This window comes from Mus caroli, chromosome 15 (assembly GCF_900094665.2).
Source record: "Mus caroli chromosome 15, CAROLI_EIJ_v1.1, whole genome shotgun sequence".
NCBI lineage: Eukaryota > Metazoa > Chordata > Mammalia > Rodentia > Muridae > Mus > Mus caroli.
In genome coordinates, this window is record NC_034584.1 from 23,011,563 (window position 1) to 23,031,551 (window position 19,989).

The 19,989-nt window shown below is 44.6% G+C and overlaps 1 protein-coding gene across 2 annotated transcripts in view; it reads right to left on the reverse strand.

Moving 5' to 3' along the window:
- The window catches only part of Otulin (OTU deubiquitinase with linear linkage specificity), a 25,687-nt gene extending 5,946 nt beyond the window's left edge, over positions 1 to 19,741 (reverse strand). Inside the window, exons 1-5 of one of the 2 annotated variants that reach the window (XM_021183388.1) lie at positions 19,488 to 19,741; positions 12,223 to 12,299; positions 8,433 to 8,527; positions 5,212 to 5,355; positions 480 to 605 (exon numbers count right to left, since the gene is read on the reverse strand). In XM_021183388.1, the coding sequence (XP_021039047.1) occupies positions 480 to 605; positions 5,212 to 5,355; positions 8,433 to 8,527; positions 12,223 to 12,299; positions 19,488 to 19,639 (594 nt within the window). In that variant the 5' untranslated portion in view covers positions 19,640 to 19,741. Of the gene's footprint in view, positions 1 to 479; positions 606 to 5,211; positions 5,356 to 8,432; positions 8,528 to 12,222; positions 12,300 to 15,425; positions 15,672 to 19,487 lie in introns of those variants that run through there. The other variant, XM_029469844.1, reaches the window with a different exon arrangement.
- Positions 19,742 to 19,989: the final 248 nt, after the last annotated feature.

The window sequence follows — 19,989 nt, forward strand, 5'->3', positions numbered from 1 at the left end:
GTGTATATGCATGCATATGGTGACCGTGCACATGTGTAAGGGTGTATGTGTATATGCATGCATATGGTGACTGTGCACATGTGTAAGGGTGTACGTGTATATGCGTGCATATGGTGACTGTCACTGATTAGTTAGGCTAGACTGGATGGCCAGTGACACTCAGGGACCCTTTGTCCCCTGCTCTCCATTGCCAGGGTGGCAATCACATGCCACCAGTTTTATATAAGTTCTGAAGAACCACACTCAGTTCCCTGTCAGGCACCCACAGACTGCACAGTTCCCCCAGCCCAAAATTATTTTGTCTCAAACCAGCAAATTCTGACCCCTAATGAAGACCATGAGCTAAAATGAACCTTCTTCCTTATAAACTTAAATATAAATATGAATAAATAAATAAGATTAGAACACTGAATCTGCTGAGACAACAAGAGAGAAAGCTTTGCACCCCGACCAGACACAGAAAATTACGTGCGTCAAACCTTCTTCCTTAGCAGGGCAAGGGATTCCTTAATTTTTTCAACCAGGTCTTCACTCTTCCCATCAAATTTCAGTCCAAGTTTCCACTGCTTAATCCAGGTATACTTGTTTATCAGCTTTTCTGGTAACTGGAATATCAAGAAACAGAGATAAAGAAGTGTCAATGTTGCCAGATATCTGAGACAACCTAAAAGGAAGACACCACAAAGTCTTCATACAAAACCCACCTTATTTCAAAAGTTAATTCCTGCAAGTGGATCATATGAGTTGAGGATGGAGATTCTGAATATGGAAGTCACAAACTCAAAGCATAGCCACACAGAAGGCTGCAAGGTTAAAAGATTTTGGTTCAAATCTACAGGAGTTCAGCCTGCAGAACACTAACCACAGGCAAGGACAGGCAAGGCGCAGATCTGAGGCTAAGCTAAGGAAGAATCCACATTGGGACTTCACAGTGGTCCTCACTGCCTGTGGCTTCTGGGGACTATGGCAGTCTTACCACACATTACATGGCTCAACAAGGTGACTGTAGGCATGGTACAGTCAAAGGCTGCTGCTCTTCCTGACACGACAGTGAAGCCTAACTCCTGACAATCTTACCACACATCCTTAATCCACAGCATAAGATGGGGAAGAGGAATGAGGCCCACAGCAGCGGGAGGGTGGGGAGCAGCACCTTTCTAATGAGAGCCACAAGGAACTACTATAGCCCTCACGTTCTGTTCCTGTTCCTGGATTATTTCATTTGTCCCTACACAGCATTAGAATCTGGAATCTGAAGGCCACAATTCAAACCATGACAGCATGAGAGACTATATCTTCTCAAGAGTCCTGGGTGTGTCAGGATGAAAACCATAGACTACACTGCTAAGATTTCACCTCTGAGGTCCACTGAGATGGCTCAGCAACAGAGGTACACACACACACACACACACACACACACACGTACGTGAAAGAAAGAAAGAAAGAAAGAAAGAAAGAAAGAAAGAAAGAACAAATAAATAAACAGGGGTAATTGGCACTATAAAAGAGAGATTTCATCCCTGGGGTCAGAACATCCTATGCTAACAGCATGTGCGGACCTTGTTTAACAGTAACAGGCAGTTTAGAACAGAACACGCTCAGCTCCATTAGAACCTAAGCCTCTGAGACGCCTTCATAAACAATAATTCTGATTGTGCTTTCTCAGTCTATGGCAATCATGTGTAACTACGATGACTTTTGTCTCTACAAAACTCAAAATCACCGTATCGTACTGTGATAAGTGACCTTTCACCTAAAGCTGCAATAGCCCCCCTCTGTTCCCACAAGCCCTGCACTTGTGAGACATGCACAGGCAGTTATTAGTCTCAGACTTCTCACCAGAACCTCATGTGCCCTCAAGTGGCAGCAACGTGAAATTACATCCTGGCTCCAAGAACCCAAGAGAAAAATACTCCTCCAAAGACTGACTCAAAGGTCTGAGAGGAGGCAGATGGCAGCCCGGGAAGGGCTGAGGCTCTGTAACACTGGACAGTAACCTAAGGAGCAAGTACAACATGCAACTCAGTTACTTGTGGAAGAAACAAGTTAGTTTGCTCATCCCAGTCACTCATTGGTCAGTCTGTTGATTAAGTGATTAGCCAGGTCCAGCGTGGAAATCTTAGAAAAAAGTTCAAAAAATAAGACTTAGAAAAGAAACCAGGTTAGAGGACCAACAAGACAGCTCTGTGGGGAAAGCACTGACCATGTAAACCTGCTGTCCAGAGTTCAACCCCAGGAGCCCACGTAAGCTGTAAGATGGTGAGTAAACTCCACAAAGCTGTCCTCAGACCTCTCTGTACACTCACTGTGGCAGGCAGACACAAACACGCTCTCACACACACACACGCTCACTTACACACACTCAGTCACACACACATACACACACACGCTCACTCACACATGCTCACATATACACACACTCTCAGTCACACACACATACACATGCTCACATATACACACTCACACACACACACACACACAGGCTCACTCACACACACACACAGACACATGATAATAAAAGTTTAAAGGAACTATTAGGAAAGAACATGGAGTTGGACTTATTTATTCAGAAGTTAGTACAACTTTAAATGCGCTCATGGGTCACACATAGGGTCCACATAAGTCACTATTCCTTACTAGTAGGCACACAGTCTGCCTTCTTTTGGAGTAAGAGATGCAAGCAAGAAGCAGACTGCATTTGAAGTCAGCTTAGTCTCCAGAGCAAGTTCTAGGACAGCCAGGATTACAGAGAAAACTGTCTTGAAAAAAAGAAAACTAAAGATAGCAAGAGAAGAGGAGGAAGGAGACTGAAGCAAGAAATGACGATGGTAATGTTTAAGGATCACTCGGTAGCTTAAGCACATTATCTGTGACTGACCAAGAGCCCAACCTGTTTTCTCTAACAAATATCTATAATCTTGATAACATGGCAACTGCAAGTATCAAAAGCATTATCCCCAAAATGAAGTCACAAGGAGCTTTAGGGTCATTCTGTAGTAAGTGCTGTCACAGGTCTTATCCATTCACAGATCTTTACAAATACAGTACACTTAAAAACTAAAAAGCTCCTAATAGAAAGGATACTCCCTTTTCACAAGGTGAGGGGCTGATCCAGCTTTGACCAGCTATGTCCAGGTTGGGGCTAGGGTCAGATGATCTGCCTGCAGTCAAACGGGCTGGTTCTGGACAGAAGTAAGAACAATCAGAAAGCCTAGGCAGGACAAGAAAAAAGGGGACAGCTGCAGGTCAAAAGGGACAAAGCTCAACTCCTAAGCAGGAGACCAGCTAGGCCAAAGAAACTGAGCAGAGCAGAACAGAAGGCCCTGCCCAGGAGCCATTCTCAAGCAAGCAATGCCGTCTGAGCACTGCTGACTGTGCCTAGTCTCCCTCTGAAGCTCTAGCAGCACTGAGCTCACAGAGTCTGCACATGGAAGCAGACAGCTAGCACCCTTGCTTAGTCAGTGACTCTCCAGTACAACCATATACCTATGTGTCTACCTCCCCCCCTCTCCCTCTCCCTCTCCCTCTCTCTCGTAGCCCCTCAAATGCAGAGCTGGAGGCAAGTGTTTCACTCAAATCTTAGGAACCATACAACAAAGTGTCAAGAAAGGTCCAAACCATGGTAAGTTTCTGAGGGCATGAGAAGGAAAGCAGTTTCTTCAGCAGATACTGAGCAGAAGCAAAATGCAATCAGTGTGAATACTGATCTCAGTGGGCCCTCGGAAGGCAAACATGAAATGCTATGGAAAAAGAGGACCCCACTGGGAATTTAACAGTTCTCTGTGCATCACTCCAGTAGGCCAGGAAGACTCGATCACCTCGTCACTCCTGCCAGTGACACATTTTCACACTGTCCAAGACCAAATGCAAGCCATCACTCTTGAGAAAAGGCTGCACTGTATAACCCAGAGCAGCTTAAAAGTCACAGTCCTCTTGCTCAGCATGAAAGTGCTGCAGTTCCAGGCATACAACAGCCCACCTTCTTAGCTGATCCATTTCACATGGGGTAGATGATGTAACCCAAATGCACCCTGCTAGCAGGAGCGATTGCTTTACTTTTCTGGGATATAATGTGTATGTTTAATTACTTAGGACTGTATTTGCACCAAAAATTCTTAGAAAATATAAAAATTTAAAATTAGTGTCAAATAACCCCAGAAATCTAAAAAGGCCCACAAAGGAAAAGACTCAAAAGTATCAGATTTGGTAGTAATTTTCAAAGTGCTTTCTTTTGTTTTTAAGAGTATTTTTGGCCGAGTCTATCCTCTCAGAATAGTACCATCTAAAAATAAATTAAAATTTCCATTTCTTTCTTTAATAAGTTGTAGAACACATTCATTCCCTTTACTGGGTGTGTTAAAGCACACAGTCCATGCTGTGTAAGAAGCCCCAGTGTAACGGGAACAAGTTAGTCAGCACGGTCACCTACTCTCCTTAACACAGAGGAGTGCAGCAGACACCACACAGAAGTCACAGCTTTGCCATGTTTATATCAGCCAGGCATGCTGGCTCACACCAGTAATCCCAGCACTCACGAAACTGAAGCAGGAGGATTGCCACAGGTTTGAAGTTAGCCTGAGCTACAGAGTTAAGACTCTGTCCACCCTCAGTCACCCAAAGCCCTTCAACTCACATGCAAACAGAAAATAGCAAAGCCAAGTTCACTAGTGCCAGGGTTTACAGAATTTCCTTTTATCCACTACACAAAACATCAGTATGAGGCCTTCTTTGTATCAAGACACCTGCAGGCATAGATCCCAGGGACTCTCTCCCATGACTTAAAGCACTAAGGATAGCCAGGTCCAGAGAAGGTTTCTCCATGTAACACTAACATCTCATCATGAAACTTATATTTGTTTTTGAACTGCCCCTAAAATCCACATGGACTTCAGTAAAAATTATATAACTTACTTCATAGAAACACTAAAATAAAGTCAAGTTTTTTCTGTGTGTTTTTTATGAATTCTAAACATCTGGTCTTTAACTCAGCTTAAGTGTATTAAGTTTTGTCATTCTTTTTCTTCTTGAAAATACTGATTATTTCTAGTCATTTTTTATACATATAAGATCATCTTACAGATGCAAACTGAACAAATCCATATACTGAAATCACACTGCATGTAACACCTTCAGGCAACATGAGCAGAAAGGAGAAGTCTTCTCAGAAGAACTCCCTGAAACACTGTGATTCAAATTCATGCAACAACATACCAGTATGAGCTCCAAGTCCTGCAGCCAGGGGGGCAGCTCGGCCAGCTGGCTCATGGCCTGGAACAGTGTGGCCCTCAGTGCACAGTAGTTATCACCACGGACTCGCCTTATGGAAGTGAATTTCTGAGACACTTCCTCATAGCCCTTGGGAGAAAACATCAAAGAGTTTAGATGGTAGTTACTGGCTTGAGATAGCAAGAAAAGTTCCATCCCTAGGGGGAAAAATTGTCCTAAATCATTGGGAAATGGCAAACAAGAAAGGATAGCTTAGTAAGGCATTCCAATCTCTGATTACAATTCAATTTACCTTAAAATATTGATGCTTTCTTTATGAAATCTCAGCATCTGTAACAGTGGTTCTTAACCTTCCTAATGCTATGACTCTTTAACACAGTTCTTCATGTTATGGTGACCCCCAACCAAAAAATTATTTCCTTGTTACTTCATAGCTGTCATTTTGCTACTGTTGTAAACTGTAATGTAAATATCTGATATGCAGGATATTTGGTATGGGACCCCCAAGGGAGTTGTGACCCTCAGGTTGAAACCACTGATCTATAACAAATGCAACAGACCAGACATCCAAAATAAACCAGCTGTCCAGCTCTATGCACCCTCAGAGTCCCTTCCTGGTCATCCGAGGGAGCCCTCACTCACTGCTGACATCCCGAAAGGTTTAATCTGTAGTTAATTTCCCCAAATGCTTTAATAAAGAGACCAGGAAGGGGGGTATGCAATATTTCTATCTCCAGTTTTAAAAATGTCCATATATCCCGAGTTTCCAAAGTGTGTGTGTACACATACAGGCAGAAGTCACTCAGCAAAGGTAATACATTCTGAGAATATGTCACTAGGCAACGTCATCATTGTGCACACATCTGAGTACATGTGCACAAACCTAGCTGGTATATCCTACTATACCCTTGGACTATCAGGCTCTTCCTGAGTATTAGCAAGGGAAGGAAGTATGCTAACAAGCCACAATGGAAAACAAAGGTACTAAATCAAGTGTGACTCAACACCACAATCAAGAGGTAAAGTGAACGTGAGATGATGTATCAGGTTGCTGCTGACATAGCAGGGCACACAGTTGTACACAGAGCCGTGGCATGGGTAGCTATCAAGTGCAGTGATGACATGACTGCGTGCACAGCACTTTCACGACTGACAGTCCAGGTCTGTTTATAACAGCCTCATGACAAGCACTAGAGTGATGCACCACAAACGCGCGCACACACACACACACACACACCACAGCTACATCATCAGGAGATGCAAAAGCTGCAGGTCCATTAGAATCCTACAGATCTGTAACTGTACTATTTCAGAGATGAACCTAACACTTAAAAAAATTTATCTGGGCCAGGCAGTGGTGGTGCATGCCTGTAATCCCAGCACTTGGGAGGCAGAGGCAGGTGGATTTCTGAGTTTGAGGCCAGCCTGGTCTATAGAGTGAATTCCAGGACAGCCAGGACTGCACAGAGAAACCCTGTCTCGGAAAAAAAAAAAATTCTGGATTTATAAACACTTCCAAAAGAATATCCAAATCGAAACAGGTAATTAGGCAAATAAGAACTAAAATAAAATCAAGACTCAAAGTTTATAACAGGCAGTGGAAATGCTCAGATTGCTAAGGAGCTGCACCTCTAAATGGGGTGTTTTAATCTGATTACTGAATGGTCAAACCTTTCTTTGCATGCAAGCCCATAGAGGGATGATTTTCCCATAAGTTCTAAAATATGGCATATCTGGGTAACTGAGTGTCTTCAGTATTGTACTTAGACATGCCACCATTAAAACAGATCTGATCTCTGGACAAGACTAAGACAAAAGAATGAAATCATTAGTTAATGAAGCCTTTCCTAGAGCAGGTAAGGAAACATGGATGTGATTCCCTGCACAGTCTGGGTGAGAGCTGGAGACCCAGAGTGGACGGAAGCCCAGCTGCAGATGGCCTCTGAGAAAACAGGCCTGTCACCTTTGTCAGGAACCAGAAATCAGGGTATTCTGTGACTGAGGCCACACAGAAGGGCCTAGAACACAGGTTTGTAAGAATTAGGGCTAAGGTGGACATCTTTCAGATTGCAGACCTGAGTTGAACTCTAAAGATGAGTAAGTTTCTAAAATAATAATAATGATAATGATGATAATGAGGAAGAGGAGGAGGAGGAAGAAGAGAAGGAAGGAGAGGGGGAAGGAGAAGCAGCTACTGCTGCTGCTAAGAGAGAAATTAAAATTTAAAGAATTTAAAACCCTTTTCAATATGATTCTATCCAATTCTACCATAGTTAAGAGCACTGGCTGCTCTTCCAGAAGACCTGGGTTCCACTCTAAGCATCCACATGGAGGCTCACAGTCATAGGTAACTCTAGTCTTAGGGAGTCCAGTGCTCTCTATGGCCTCTGCAGACACTGCACACACATCATACAGATATACACGGAGGCAAAACACCCATATACATACAAATACATTATAAAAATACAAAAGATTGGTCAGTATCTAAAACACAAGTAGTATATTCAAAATATAAATAATCCAAGAAAGAAAAAAAGGAATCAAAAGACACAACCTTAAGTAGTAGGTAGAGGTTTGCCACTAGCTTAGGAACGGTCAAACAGTGTCACATGGTTTCCCTGACTGATAAGGAAAGACAGATGGAGTGCACTCTGTAAGCAGAGCCCACAGGGTGTCCTGCAGTTCCAATACCCTAACAGTCTCAGAGGCTAGTCTAGGAGTGCTAGTATATAATAGAATGAAGTGAAGGAGCTCCTGGCACACCTTAAATGAAGGAAATAGTTCAAATTCCTCTGCAGAGAAAGTACAGAAGGAATCTATACCTAGGACTTAGTTAGACGAATGGGCAGAAGGTGTAAAATCGCCTCTGCCTATCCTTGAGGCCTTTACAGCACCAGTTAAGAAGAGCATTCACAACTGTCTCAAAGAGAAGCACCAGTGGCTGAGTCTACTCTCAACAGCACAGCTCTGTGTTCTTCAAAGAAATTAAGTTACTAAAGAACTGATGTTGCTTCTATATTAGTACTATGACTCCAAACAAGTCCTTATCTTTGCAGTCTGTTTCCTCATCTCTAAAATTAGAACACCAATATTTACAGCATTGTCTTATTATAGCAGTTGTCCTAACCACTGTCTAAAAGCATCCTATGATACGTAGCTCAGGACAGACGGTTTGAAGACCTTCAATAGGTACACCCTGGCCATACCTTTTTCATACACGTGGCTTTCTGAGTATTTCCTCTCCATTCTTTTTTGCAGTAGTCCATGATATCCATTTCAGGAGCCACACTTAACCTGGGTTCTGTTGAAAAACCAAAATGGCAACAACGAAATGAAACACGTAAGCAATGAAAGCAATAATGGAAATAGAGACACTGCTTTCCTAGGGGAGGGAGTCCTCTTCTTACACCTTACTTTCTCTAGTTTAAAAATTCCTTAATCTTACTACTGCCCATGCGTTCAGCCCATGCCACCTCTATAAACCAGAGTGCTCTCTTAATGGGTCTCCCTCGTCACCACACCACACGGCCCGCAATCCACACACCAGTCAGGTTGCTCATTAACTCGAGTCAGGTGGCAGTCCTTCCTCACAGCCTCAGAGAGCTGCAGGAACCTCCGGGCTCCCACTCACCTGACCCACGGATGGGTGTGTGTGTGTGTGTGTGAACACTTTAATAATCAGATGCAGGCACAGGAACCATGAAATCATTTCTTTCATATCTATTAGACAGATAACACCTAACAAAAATTCCATTTGCTATTTACCTAAGATTATAGTTTTTGTTATAAACCAGAAAGGATCAGAGCACTCAGTGTTGGTTAATCCACAGACATCCTTTAAATGTCTCCCCCAAACTAGTACAACTCAGGATTAAACATGTTATGGATTTTTGTTGTTGTTGTTTATAAAAAATGCCTTTAAAGTCACTTCTCTCCCTAATATCCCTTCTCCTTTGTTTGTGTGTGTGTGTGTGTGTGTGTGTGTGTGTGTGTTCTGGGGATTGAATTTAGGGCCTTCAGTAAGACTTTCTTGATTTAGTGGATGAAGTTTGATTTCTTGATATATGCCTATGATTATGTATATGTATGCATATGATAATTTGTGATTTCAAAAAGAAATTAGGCAATTTTCAGGTTCATCTTGGCTCCTTTTTTAAACTGTTGAGGATAGAGATATTAGCAACTGTTTTAGGAAATGAACCTAGAACACATAGAGTCTACATGTCTTGTACATAAGTGTTTCACTCAATTCAACAAATAGTCCCTGAAGTTCTAACCGTGCCAAGCACTGTGCCAGGAATGGAGATGAGAGGGAATGAGGCCAGGACTCCGCCCCAGTGGACATCAGAGATGGAAGAGGAAAGGACCACAAGCACTTACAAGCCAGAGCATGGTAGAAGCCACTGACCCAGGAACACAGAGCCTCCCTAGAGTTTAGGGAGTACAATTTGTTTTTTAAAGTAAACTGTAAAAACTGCTTATGTAAAAAAAACCACCTCATTGTTCATCATTTCTCAAAGGAAAAAAAAAAAAAAAACAACCTTTTACAAAAGGTTGCATAATCCATGCACAGATAGAGTTTGTGTGCAATACAGTGATTAACCTAGAAGTGAAAACAACCACTGTTACTCTTTGAAATTCAAGAGATGATGTTTAGGAGGCTACTTAGAATAAGGAAGTACTCACAGGCATCTGCCTTTCCACTCACATCCCCCACAGACAGGAAGAACTGCTGTTACACAGTCAGGACCCTCTGGGCCATCAGTTCTTGTCAGGGAGGGGTGTAAGCCTGGGAAGAAAGTACTTTCCCAGCAGAGGAAGGGCTTCCAGACAATAAGTCTTCCTTCCTGTCTTCTCCACTGCTGTCCTCACTTGCAGACACACTAAGACTGACCCCTGGGCAAGGCTGGGGAGTCCTACCATCTCAGATCACAGGGTTAAGGCTGGCCCAGGGGTCTTATAAAAGCTGGAGAACAAGCCAGAAGCCCAATCCTGTCCTGAATCAGAGGCCAGCATAAGGTAAGAGGCTTGGAGAACTTAAGTACTTGCATAGCTACAACATAATGTTACCTGAATCCCACCAGGCTGCTGGGTCTGGGAGACACAGCAGTTCCCACTGCCGACTAAGCTAGGGGATGCAGGCACAGCATGAGCCAGTGTTTGACCTCCTTAGCCCACTGAGTACAACTCCCTCCATCTAACTAAACTACACAGGCTTCCATTGCTGCTTCAAGGAAGAAGACTAGTTCTTTTGACAAAACCAAAAAAAGAAAAGAAGAAGAAGAAGAAGAAGAAGAAGAAGAAGAGGAAGAAGAAGAAGAAGAAGAAGAAGAAGAAGAAGAAGAAGAAGAAGAAGAAGAAGTAGTAGTAGTAGTAGTAGTAGTAGTAGTAGTAGTAGTAGTAGTAGTAGTAGTAAGGGAAGTAAAAAAAAAACAAAAAACAAAAAAACCCAAGAGTGGTAAACAGGCAGTCAGATAAGCAAGCACCACATACGTGACACATACAATCATCAGACCTCAAAGGATAAGAAACAAAGCTGGGACTCCTCCAGGAACCTGGAAGTTCAGGACAGACTAGCACTGCCATCTCAAACTTCTTCTCCAATGGGTCTGGTAGAAAATCACCAGGGTTTTAGGGGCACATGGTTTGACAACTCCTCAGTTTGCATGAAAGCTCCCAAGTCAAACATAAACTTATAAGTTCCAAAAGAACTGCATTTACAAAACTGGACAGGTCAAGGTGTGGAAAGCCTTCATTGAGCTAAATTCACCTACAAAAGCATGAGAGCGTTCTTACAGGTCGCAGTAAGCACTGTGCCCTGCCATGGAGGAGGCAGAGCACCTACAGGACACTGAGGAAGGGCAGTGAGCACATCAGGCTGAGCTATGAGGAGTACCGTGAGACTGAAAACACACTTCACCAGACTCACTAAATACTTGGGCTCTGTGTGGGAACAATGCGGGACAAAAGAAAATCAGCCGGGAGGTGATGGCGCACGCCTTTAATCCCAGCACTCCGGGAGGCAGAGGCAGGCGGATCTTGGGTTCAAGGCCAGCCTGGTCCACAGAGTGAGTTCCAGGACAGCCAAGGGAACAGAGAAACCCTGTCTCAAAAAAAACAAACTAAACGAATGAACGAACGGAAGGAAGGAAGGAAGGAAGGAAGGAAGGAAGGAAGGAAGGAAGGAAGGAAGGAAGGAAGGAAGAGTCAAATCAAAACCGAGCCCCGGAGGTGGAAGAGGAAAACAGAGGGTCCACAGCATTATCAAATGATGCTATGTAAGCCGAGTGATTTGGAGCAACGCAGCCATGAAGACTGAGCATCCTATGAAGTTCTAAGGAGGGTCACTACAAAACACCCCTGCTGGTTCACAAGGATCAGCTCTGGAGGAAGAATCAGAAACCATTACCAAAACCTTACGTATCCTAATTACAATAACACTTTTGTTAGCCACAGGGTCAGAAGCCATTCTAATAGTGAGGCAGAGCATGAGAATCACACAAGCAGGGAGAGTTCCATTCATTCACAGGCACTCTGTGGAGATCTCTCCTCAGCCTCTGCACAGGCCGACCTGCAGAGGAAGGCCACACTTCACTTGGAGTCACACCAGGAATGAGAAGACCAAGCTGGACAGAGCTACAGACGGCAGTCACACAGTGACTGGTGTTCTCAAGCACATGGTCATTGTGCCACTGTCATTTAGAGGCACATGGCCTTCTTCAAGGATAAGTGTACGGCTAACTTCTCAAAACATCTTGCAACTGAAAATGACCAATGTGTTCAAATCCAAACTCTTCTGAGAGACAGCAGACTAAAGAGATGCGGGCAGAGTCTTCCCTACGTCTGCTTCAGCCGAGTGAGTAGTTCGTGTAGAAGAGATTGGATGTATGAGAGGACTTGTAGGAATTACAGGCCGCATTTCATGAACACGGGCGTGCTGATCTAACTAGTTATCTATGACGAGAAAGTCTACAGACAAAACAGTTCCACACATACCTGATATCCCTCTTTCATGTATTAGCAATTCTTTCTCCTTTTCTATTTCATCTGCAGCACGGTACATGTCCTCCTCGCTGAAATCACACCAAAGTAGATATTTTCAAACTCTTGTTGCACTGACATTTCCCACTGTGTGACAATATACAGCTGCTTACGAAATGCTATGACATGGAGATTTTACTGCTTTCACATACAGGATGCCACAGTGATAATATATGGGTCCTCACACCCCTGTGGCAGCACTTTCTTCCACTTCAGCATCGCCTCAAGTGGGAGCATTCATCCATCACTTTACATGACTCCAGGGTCATCTGAACTAAAGTCTACAGGCATGCATCCAAGTCAGGGACACTCCTGAATGGCTCCTCCATGTGCTGAGAACAGAAACAAGTGCTGTGTACACAGCATTTACACAGAATGACCACTTTTATAACATATTACAAGGAAATCTGACGGCAACTAACTCTGAACGTGAAAAGAGAGAATCATTACAAAGCCCCATAAGCTAAAAATCTTCCTCAAGGCTTCTCTTGTTCCCTCACCAGCCACCAGCCAACCACCCAGATGACACTATGTTCCCACATAGTTTAATGGCTACCACTAATGATCAACGTCTTTAAGAATATATACACTTCCCAAGGTTATCTTCAGTAACTAGTAAGTATTAGGAAGAAGGTAAAATTCCAGGCAAAGATAATGAAAACGCCTCCCTTTCCTTAAAAATTTAGAGGATTGGCTAGAGCTGCCCAGCACGTGCCAACTTTAGTATTAATCCCAGCACCCAAAATGACAATAAAGGGGACAGAACCCAAACTGTGTATGTGAAAGACCAGTAGGGAGCAGAGGGGAAATGGTACAAACAAGGAAGTTCTGGATGCTGGAAAGGCAGCTATGCAAGGCAAGCTAGGGAGTCTGAGGCTCCGGAACTAGAAGAAGCAAGTTCATCTGACCGAATAGCAACACAATGAGCTTAAAATCAGGAGAGGCCACGTTAGAGTGTGCAGACTTCCAACTCCCTGTACTTCCCATGACACTGCTCCATCCTCCCAGCAGACGGAAGAAAGAGGAGCTTCAAACACAATGGAATCCAGGAAGGAAGAGGTGCCAGGCTCAGATGTAACTAACCAAGTAAGTAAGCAAGGTATTTCTGCTTCCAATCTCTTCATTCTTGGATATGGCCTAGCAGACAGAGCTGGGAGAAAGAACAGAGTCTCAGGAGAGAAAGACAAAGAAGGGAGGTAAGAGAGTGAATCTAACAAGAACCTCATGAAATTATCCAGTGTTTCCTACGTATGAGAGAACAAATGTCTAAATCTGCTCCTTGCAGATATAATGGTACATGCTTATAATCCCAGTACTCAAGAAGCTGTGGATGGAGATCTTGATATCAAGACCAGCCTGAGCTTGTCATATATATATATATATATATATATATATATATATACACACACACACATATATATGTATATATGTGTATATATATTATGAATGTGCATATATATATGTATATATATATATATAAAACTATCCCTCCAGCACGGATCTGATTATTCTCCTATGCACTACTCAGAGTTCAGCCCAAACACTTACTCACAACTACCCTACATGTTTTACAGGTGATCTGCTACAGGCATTCTCTTGTCCCAGAAGATTCAGAATTGTGATCCGCCTCTTTGCTAACACATCCTGACACGTGTTTTGTGGCACACACTCTACAGAGAGCAACAGTTACTGTGGGTAACCAGTCAAGACTGAGAGAAGATAGCTGCTCTGTATCCTAGTCCTCATTACCTCTACGTGCAGCAGTTCCTGGGGTATTTACTTCACAGGATTGCTGTGAGAGAGACATGTTTAAAGTAACAAGTACTCAAAAAAGCTGACTACTATTAATTTTCATATATCCAATGTGGAGAGTACTAATGAAATATCTGCCCAGTGGTCATTGCTAAGCCTTCTTCTCTCTAGTGTGTATGTATAGTGTTATCAGTATGATGGTAAGAGAGCAAGTATCATATGATGCAGTGACATTTCAAGCAAAAGGCATGATGTGACTCAGAGAGCTTGTGCCCAAGTAAAAAGCAAACAGATGCATGGGGACCACAGATCAAAGGCCAAAAATAAAATATGACCACATGTTCTCATCCTTCTCTCATAAACTTAATAACAGCTTTCTGTCAACCAACAATTACGCCTATCAGAGGAATTCTGACCCTCTAAAATAGTCATTGAAACAAATCACTTTCTTAATATATTTAAATTCTCAGAAGCTGTCTTCAGATGACACTTCCCCAATCTTGCCCTCAGTTTTCTCAGCTTAAGTGAGAAGGCTGTATGAGCTGCGGTTCCTCTTCCAGCTAACTCCTAACCGCCTGTGATAAATTTGCATTGCAGGCAAATTCTGTGGCTAGCCTGGATGAGCTTTTGGCTCCCCTCATCTTCCTCACAACCCAGTGCCCAGAGTGGGCAATCCAAATGGTCACTTTACAAAGACAAATGCTCACACAGGGCAACAGGAAAAGAACTAGAAGAAGGGAAGAGCAGGACAGGCAGGAGAGCCACGTGCACAGCAAGACAGAGCAGCACCGACTCGGTGGGCAGGCAGGAAGAGCAGTGACTCAGGACACAGTTCTCACAAGAGGAGCAGAGCAGAAGTCATCACTTCAGCAACCATAGATTTCACCCAGATCCTTGCACAAGTATTCTGTTAATGTCACTGGCCAGCAAAGGTGAGCTGCAATGTGAGACTTTGAATTTGACCCCAAAGCTGTGTGTCCTGGGAGACCAGATAGCCACCTTTAAGTCATGGAGATCAACACAGTCAGAAAGGAAAGCACGGGAGAGCCAGGATGAACTATGCATCCACCTAAGGTAACCAGGAAGGAACAGGGGATAAAACTATATGTAGAGTATCCTAGGGATGGAGCACTTGGCTAGCATGCCCAAGCCTCTGGCTCTCACTCACTGGAACATAAAAACTACAATGGCTTCACTGAACTTGTGTCTTGGGGCTGAAGTTCAGGTTTGCTTTGTTCTACTGTCTTGAACTGACAAATGCTGTGCTGCCAACAACTGCAAAGCGGCGTTAGCCACGCTGGGAATGTGGAGCTGGTAGAGGGCTGAGCTCTTTTGTAATGGGAGCGAAAGATAATGAAACAATGCAAGGAAGGGGGCAATATTAAGATAAAGTCATCAATGCTGACAGAGCTGAAAGAATGGCAACTTTTCCTGGGAAAGACATGTCCACTCTGGCAAGGACTACAGGTCACGAATCCCTCAGACTCAGATGATCACCACAGCAAAGACTTCTTTCCTAAAACATGACAGCCAGAAAACAGTAGGGTGAGAAGTGACATGCTAGTTACACTTCAACTGTACAGTTAAATTTTAAACCAAAATGATAATAACTCCTAACTAGAAATTTCCTAGTTTAGCATCATGGCATTATTTGAAAGGATCTGTTTTCAAGTTCCCAATAAATACTATTTACCCATTTTCTCATGAGCTAGACTATTCTATTCTGAATCCAAATGAGTAATGCCAAACTGAGTAAGCTCCAGCATATGCTAAATTACAACTAGTACCTCTTCCTTTGCTCACAGATTTCCATATCAACAAATTTTAAAGGGGTGTGTGTGTGTGTGTGTGTGTGTGTTGTGGGAGGGAGATTGAGCTAGGCCGGCCTTGAACTCCTGATCCTTCTCCAACTCTGCCTTTAAGTGCTGGCATTACAGGAAAGAAGTACTAAATCCAGCTAAGACTTGTTTGCAAATGCTTACTAGTGCAAACAAAATTATACTATTTCCAAGAAAACTGTAAAATTAAAGGCAGAGCTCAGTGAAACAGATTTCTATGAAGCCATATTTTCAATTTCTGATTCAAGACATGAAATGAAAACAACCAATTCTAACGTATATGCACAGCTTACAAACAATACTGTTTCCTTGTTATAAAAAGCAGCGTTTATTTTGGTGTTTACTATTTTATGTGCATGACTGTTTCCCTGAATGCATATCTATATGTCATTTGTGTGCCTAGATCCTGAGGCCAGAAGAGGGTGCTCGATTCTCTGGTACTTAGTTATGGGTGGTAACTGTTAAGTGCTGAGGGCCTAAACCAGGTCCTACACAAGGGCGGCAAGTACTCTTAACCACTAGCCATTTTTTCCATCCCTCTCTGCAGTATTGGTAAGGTGGAGTCAACCAGTGTGACACCAACACATCTTCCTACCCAGACACAGAAACGTAAAGACCACTCAGCCTAGCCTTTGTCTAGTTGTGGTGGCTGCAGAGAGGATAAACAACAGAGCACATACAGGAAAGTACCAGCACCTAGGCCAAAATTCCACCCACTTCTGCAAGTGGACTTTCCATGTCAGCTCCTCCTGCTCCATGTGACTTCCAGAAGCGCATAAGGACAACACAGCCGCCTGCAACAACATCCTGGGTGACTCCTGAAGTGGGCTCTTCCTTGCATGAGGAAAGGACAGGGAGTCCACTATATCCCCACAGCTACACGCCTTCTTACCCCACTCTGGGAGCTAGGCTGGGCAAGAACAGAAAACAGCATAAACGTGGGTTGACAATCCCTGCAAACAGCCTAACACATAGAAGAGTGTGCTCGCAGACCCTTGAAGAATATCTTAGCTTAGAAACACAAGTTTGCACTCAATTTCATAGGGCTTCCCAGACGACTGGTACACCTCCATACAAGAGCATACCCAGCAACAATCTCAGAGTAAACCCCGGTTCCATCCTCAAGTAGACTGAGAAGGTGCATGGGGTAGTCTGTGACTTCCCTAACCACTTGTGGTTTGTTCACGCCCTTGAAGAGGATAGCATGGTATGACTGTCTAAGGGTTCCCCACATGAAAAGATCCCCACAAAAGGATGAAGGGAAGATGGAGCAAAAGAGGCCTGTGATGTGAGCAGCCGGGGAACCTGCACCAGGTCAGTTACTCTGGTCTAATGTCAGGCCTCTTCAAATGGGACTCCCAGCTTTACAGTGACCATCCCTTGGGGCTTGTGCAGAAGGCAGTGTATACATGTGGCTTGGGTGTCCCTCTTCCCCAGTTCTTTCCCCTGTGAAATGCGGTGAGCTTATTAAAAAGAAATCAGAACAGCTGAGCTACTAGAGCCAAACCCCAAGTTCATAATTCACCTGCAGGCTGCCTAGGACTTACACTCATAACCAATCTCCCCTCAAATGTAGTAAAAATAACTCCATAGCATATCTCAAATCATATCAAATCTCACTATGGTCCCTATTTTAAGGTAAAAATATTTTCAATAACTCTGAGTAGAGAGGTCTGACCCCTGAGCCTAACGCAGATTTTAAATGCACATTCTTAACAGCATTAAATTTATACCCAAACTATTAAGTGGCATATATCACATACACACATATTACACTGTCAACTATTTACTGTTTCTCTGATACGGGACCCTAGGAAAGCCCCACAGAGAGAAAGAGCCCAATCCACTACTCGTGTAAGGCTGAGTCAGAAAGACAAAAATGGCCTAGCAGTGTGGTGTATTAACCAGTAACATTTGTGAGTTACACTAGCCTCATTTCCACACCTGAAGAGTCAAGAGAAAATGAGATAATTAAAGCCAACACAGGCAGTAAGGAAAAAAAGAAACGGAGCTAATAAAATTCACATTACAAACATGGGGGTGGTTATAAGCCATGCCTCTCTGTCCAGTGTTGCTGAGGAGGTCAAGAAGAAGGGGGTAGGGGGTGGGAGGTGGGGAGTCAAGAACCATGGTCTTAAAATCTCCTACCTGTGTCTCCCTGCCTAACAACACAATCCGCACCTGTTTCCTCAAGAGTGAGATGAAACCTAGGTTTCAGCTTTAAGACTAACAGCAGTGTGAAGACTCCTTCCCTCTGAGGTCCGTTCCCCAAGGTGTTCGTGAGAACCACCACACCAGAAAACCTTCCAAACAACTGTGTGTACTTTGGAGAATGTGGTTCTGGCCTCAAAAGCTCAGGTATCTTTCAAGGCATGTGAAACTGCTAGGGAGGTGCAGGGCTTAAAAGGCAGGGCATCCAGGAAAGGAAAGGACTCGGGGTAGGACAGCAGGCTGGCAGGCAGAGCAGTCAGGAAGCAGAGGAAGAGCAGAGGCAAGAGACACCTCTAACCTAGACAGTTTCAACCTGGCAGCCACAGACTAGACCAACTCAAACATGGCCTTGTAATATAAAGGAGCTCAATAGAAAGAAAAATAAGTGTCCCTATTTAAGAATCAGGACATTTCATTTAAAAACCAGGCTATCTAGATTCATTGACTACAGCAACTATGGCTGAAGCTTAGATAATGCTGACCCAAATAAAGAGCTAAAAGCTCCCCAAGTCCCAAAGCTAACAGACAATGTCACTAACGCTAATTGGCAGCCTAGCTCTGGGAGTAGGTTAAGGCTTCCTACTCTATACCTTTCCTGTAACCACTAGCTCATTACAGGAATAATTACCATCACATTCGGGCGCTCAATAAACGAAAGTGGTCAAAGCCCACCGCAAAGCACCTCACAACTGAGTTACTATTCTATCACATCTTCCTTAACAAGGCTTCAAAAGATCCCTTCTTAGGAAATTGAAAGAGCTCTAAAGGTCCATCTAGACACACCTTATGCTTTAACTTTTGGGTCAGTAAGAAAACTGACTGTCGGGGCTTTTGATTTTGTAAGTCCAAAGGCATCTATAACTGTGCCACGACCTCAGTAGACACCTCCAAACCCTTCACAGTGAAATCGCTTCTAACTTACTGTTTTTCTTCACAGTCAATAAGGAACTGCTCTAAAACCGTGTGCCTGTGTGTGTGTGTGTGTGTGTGTGTAAAAAAGCAAAGGGTAGTAGGAATACATAGCCAGGGTCTGACAGGGTAAAACGGACAGGGCCAGCCTGTGGCCAAAGTCCGTCCAACAGGTGGGAAACTCTTCAAGTGGTGACATCGCAGGACAATTCTGTGGCTGTTACAGGGGCGACCTCACTTCCTCCGAGCTAGGTTAGGGGAAGAGCTACAGGGAGTCAGTCGGTCATTAAAGGGGCCTCTCCGGATTTCTTTCCCAAATAACTAGCGCTTTCCCTAACTTTAGGGTTGGATAGTTGTCAAAGCGGGAGTGTGGCGGCCTGGGTGACCGAACTGTGACAGGGTCCGCACTCCTGACTCTCTACTGCTGGGTCTGGGTCGCCGACCTGAGACCGAGGGAACCCACGCAGCCCCGCGCCCGCGCCCGATCCCACGCCCGCCCCGCTCACTCACTGCTCGGCCGGGCATCGCGTCGCGGCCCGGGGCTGCGCGCCGGCCGTCACCTTCCCGCCGTCCCGCGCGGCGGCCCGGGTCTCGCGCGCCGGCGTCTCGGCGCAGCTCGCACCGGGCCACGCTCCGGGCTGGGGCATGGTTCCCCGACTCATCCGCGGCCACGCCGGGCCCTGCCGTCCCGCCGTCCGGGGCCGTGGCTGCGCTGCCCCGCACCCCGCGAGGTCCGCAGAGCGCTTCCGTAAGCGTCACTGTGGCCCGCCCCACGACCTTTGACCTGCGGCAAGGGGGCGTGGCGAGAGGCTAGGGGACCTGGAACGGGCGGGGCTGGGAATGGAGGGAGGACGCCTGCGCAGAGCGGATTTGAGCCGCGGAGCCTGGAGCGGCCCGCGCCGTGTGCCCACTGCGCATGTCCGGGCTCAGTAGGCGGTGTTAGGCGGGGATGTTGGAGGCTGGGCAGGACACGCGGCTGGGCGGTGTGGAGTTGAAAGAGTTAGGGTGCCGG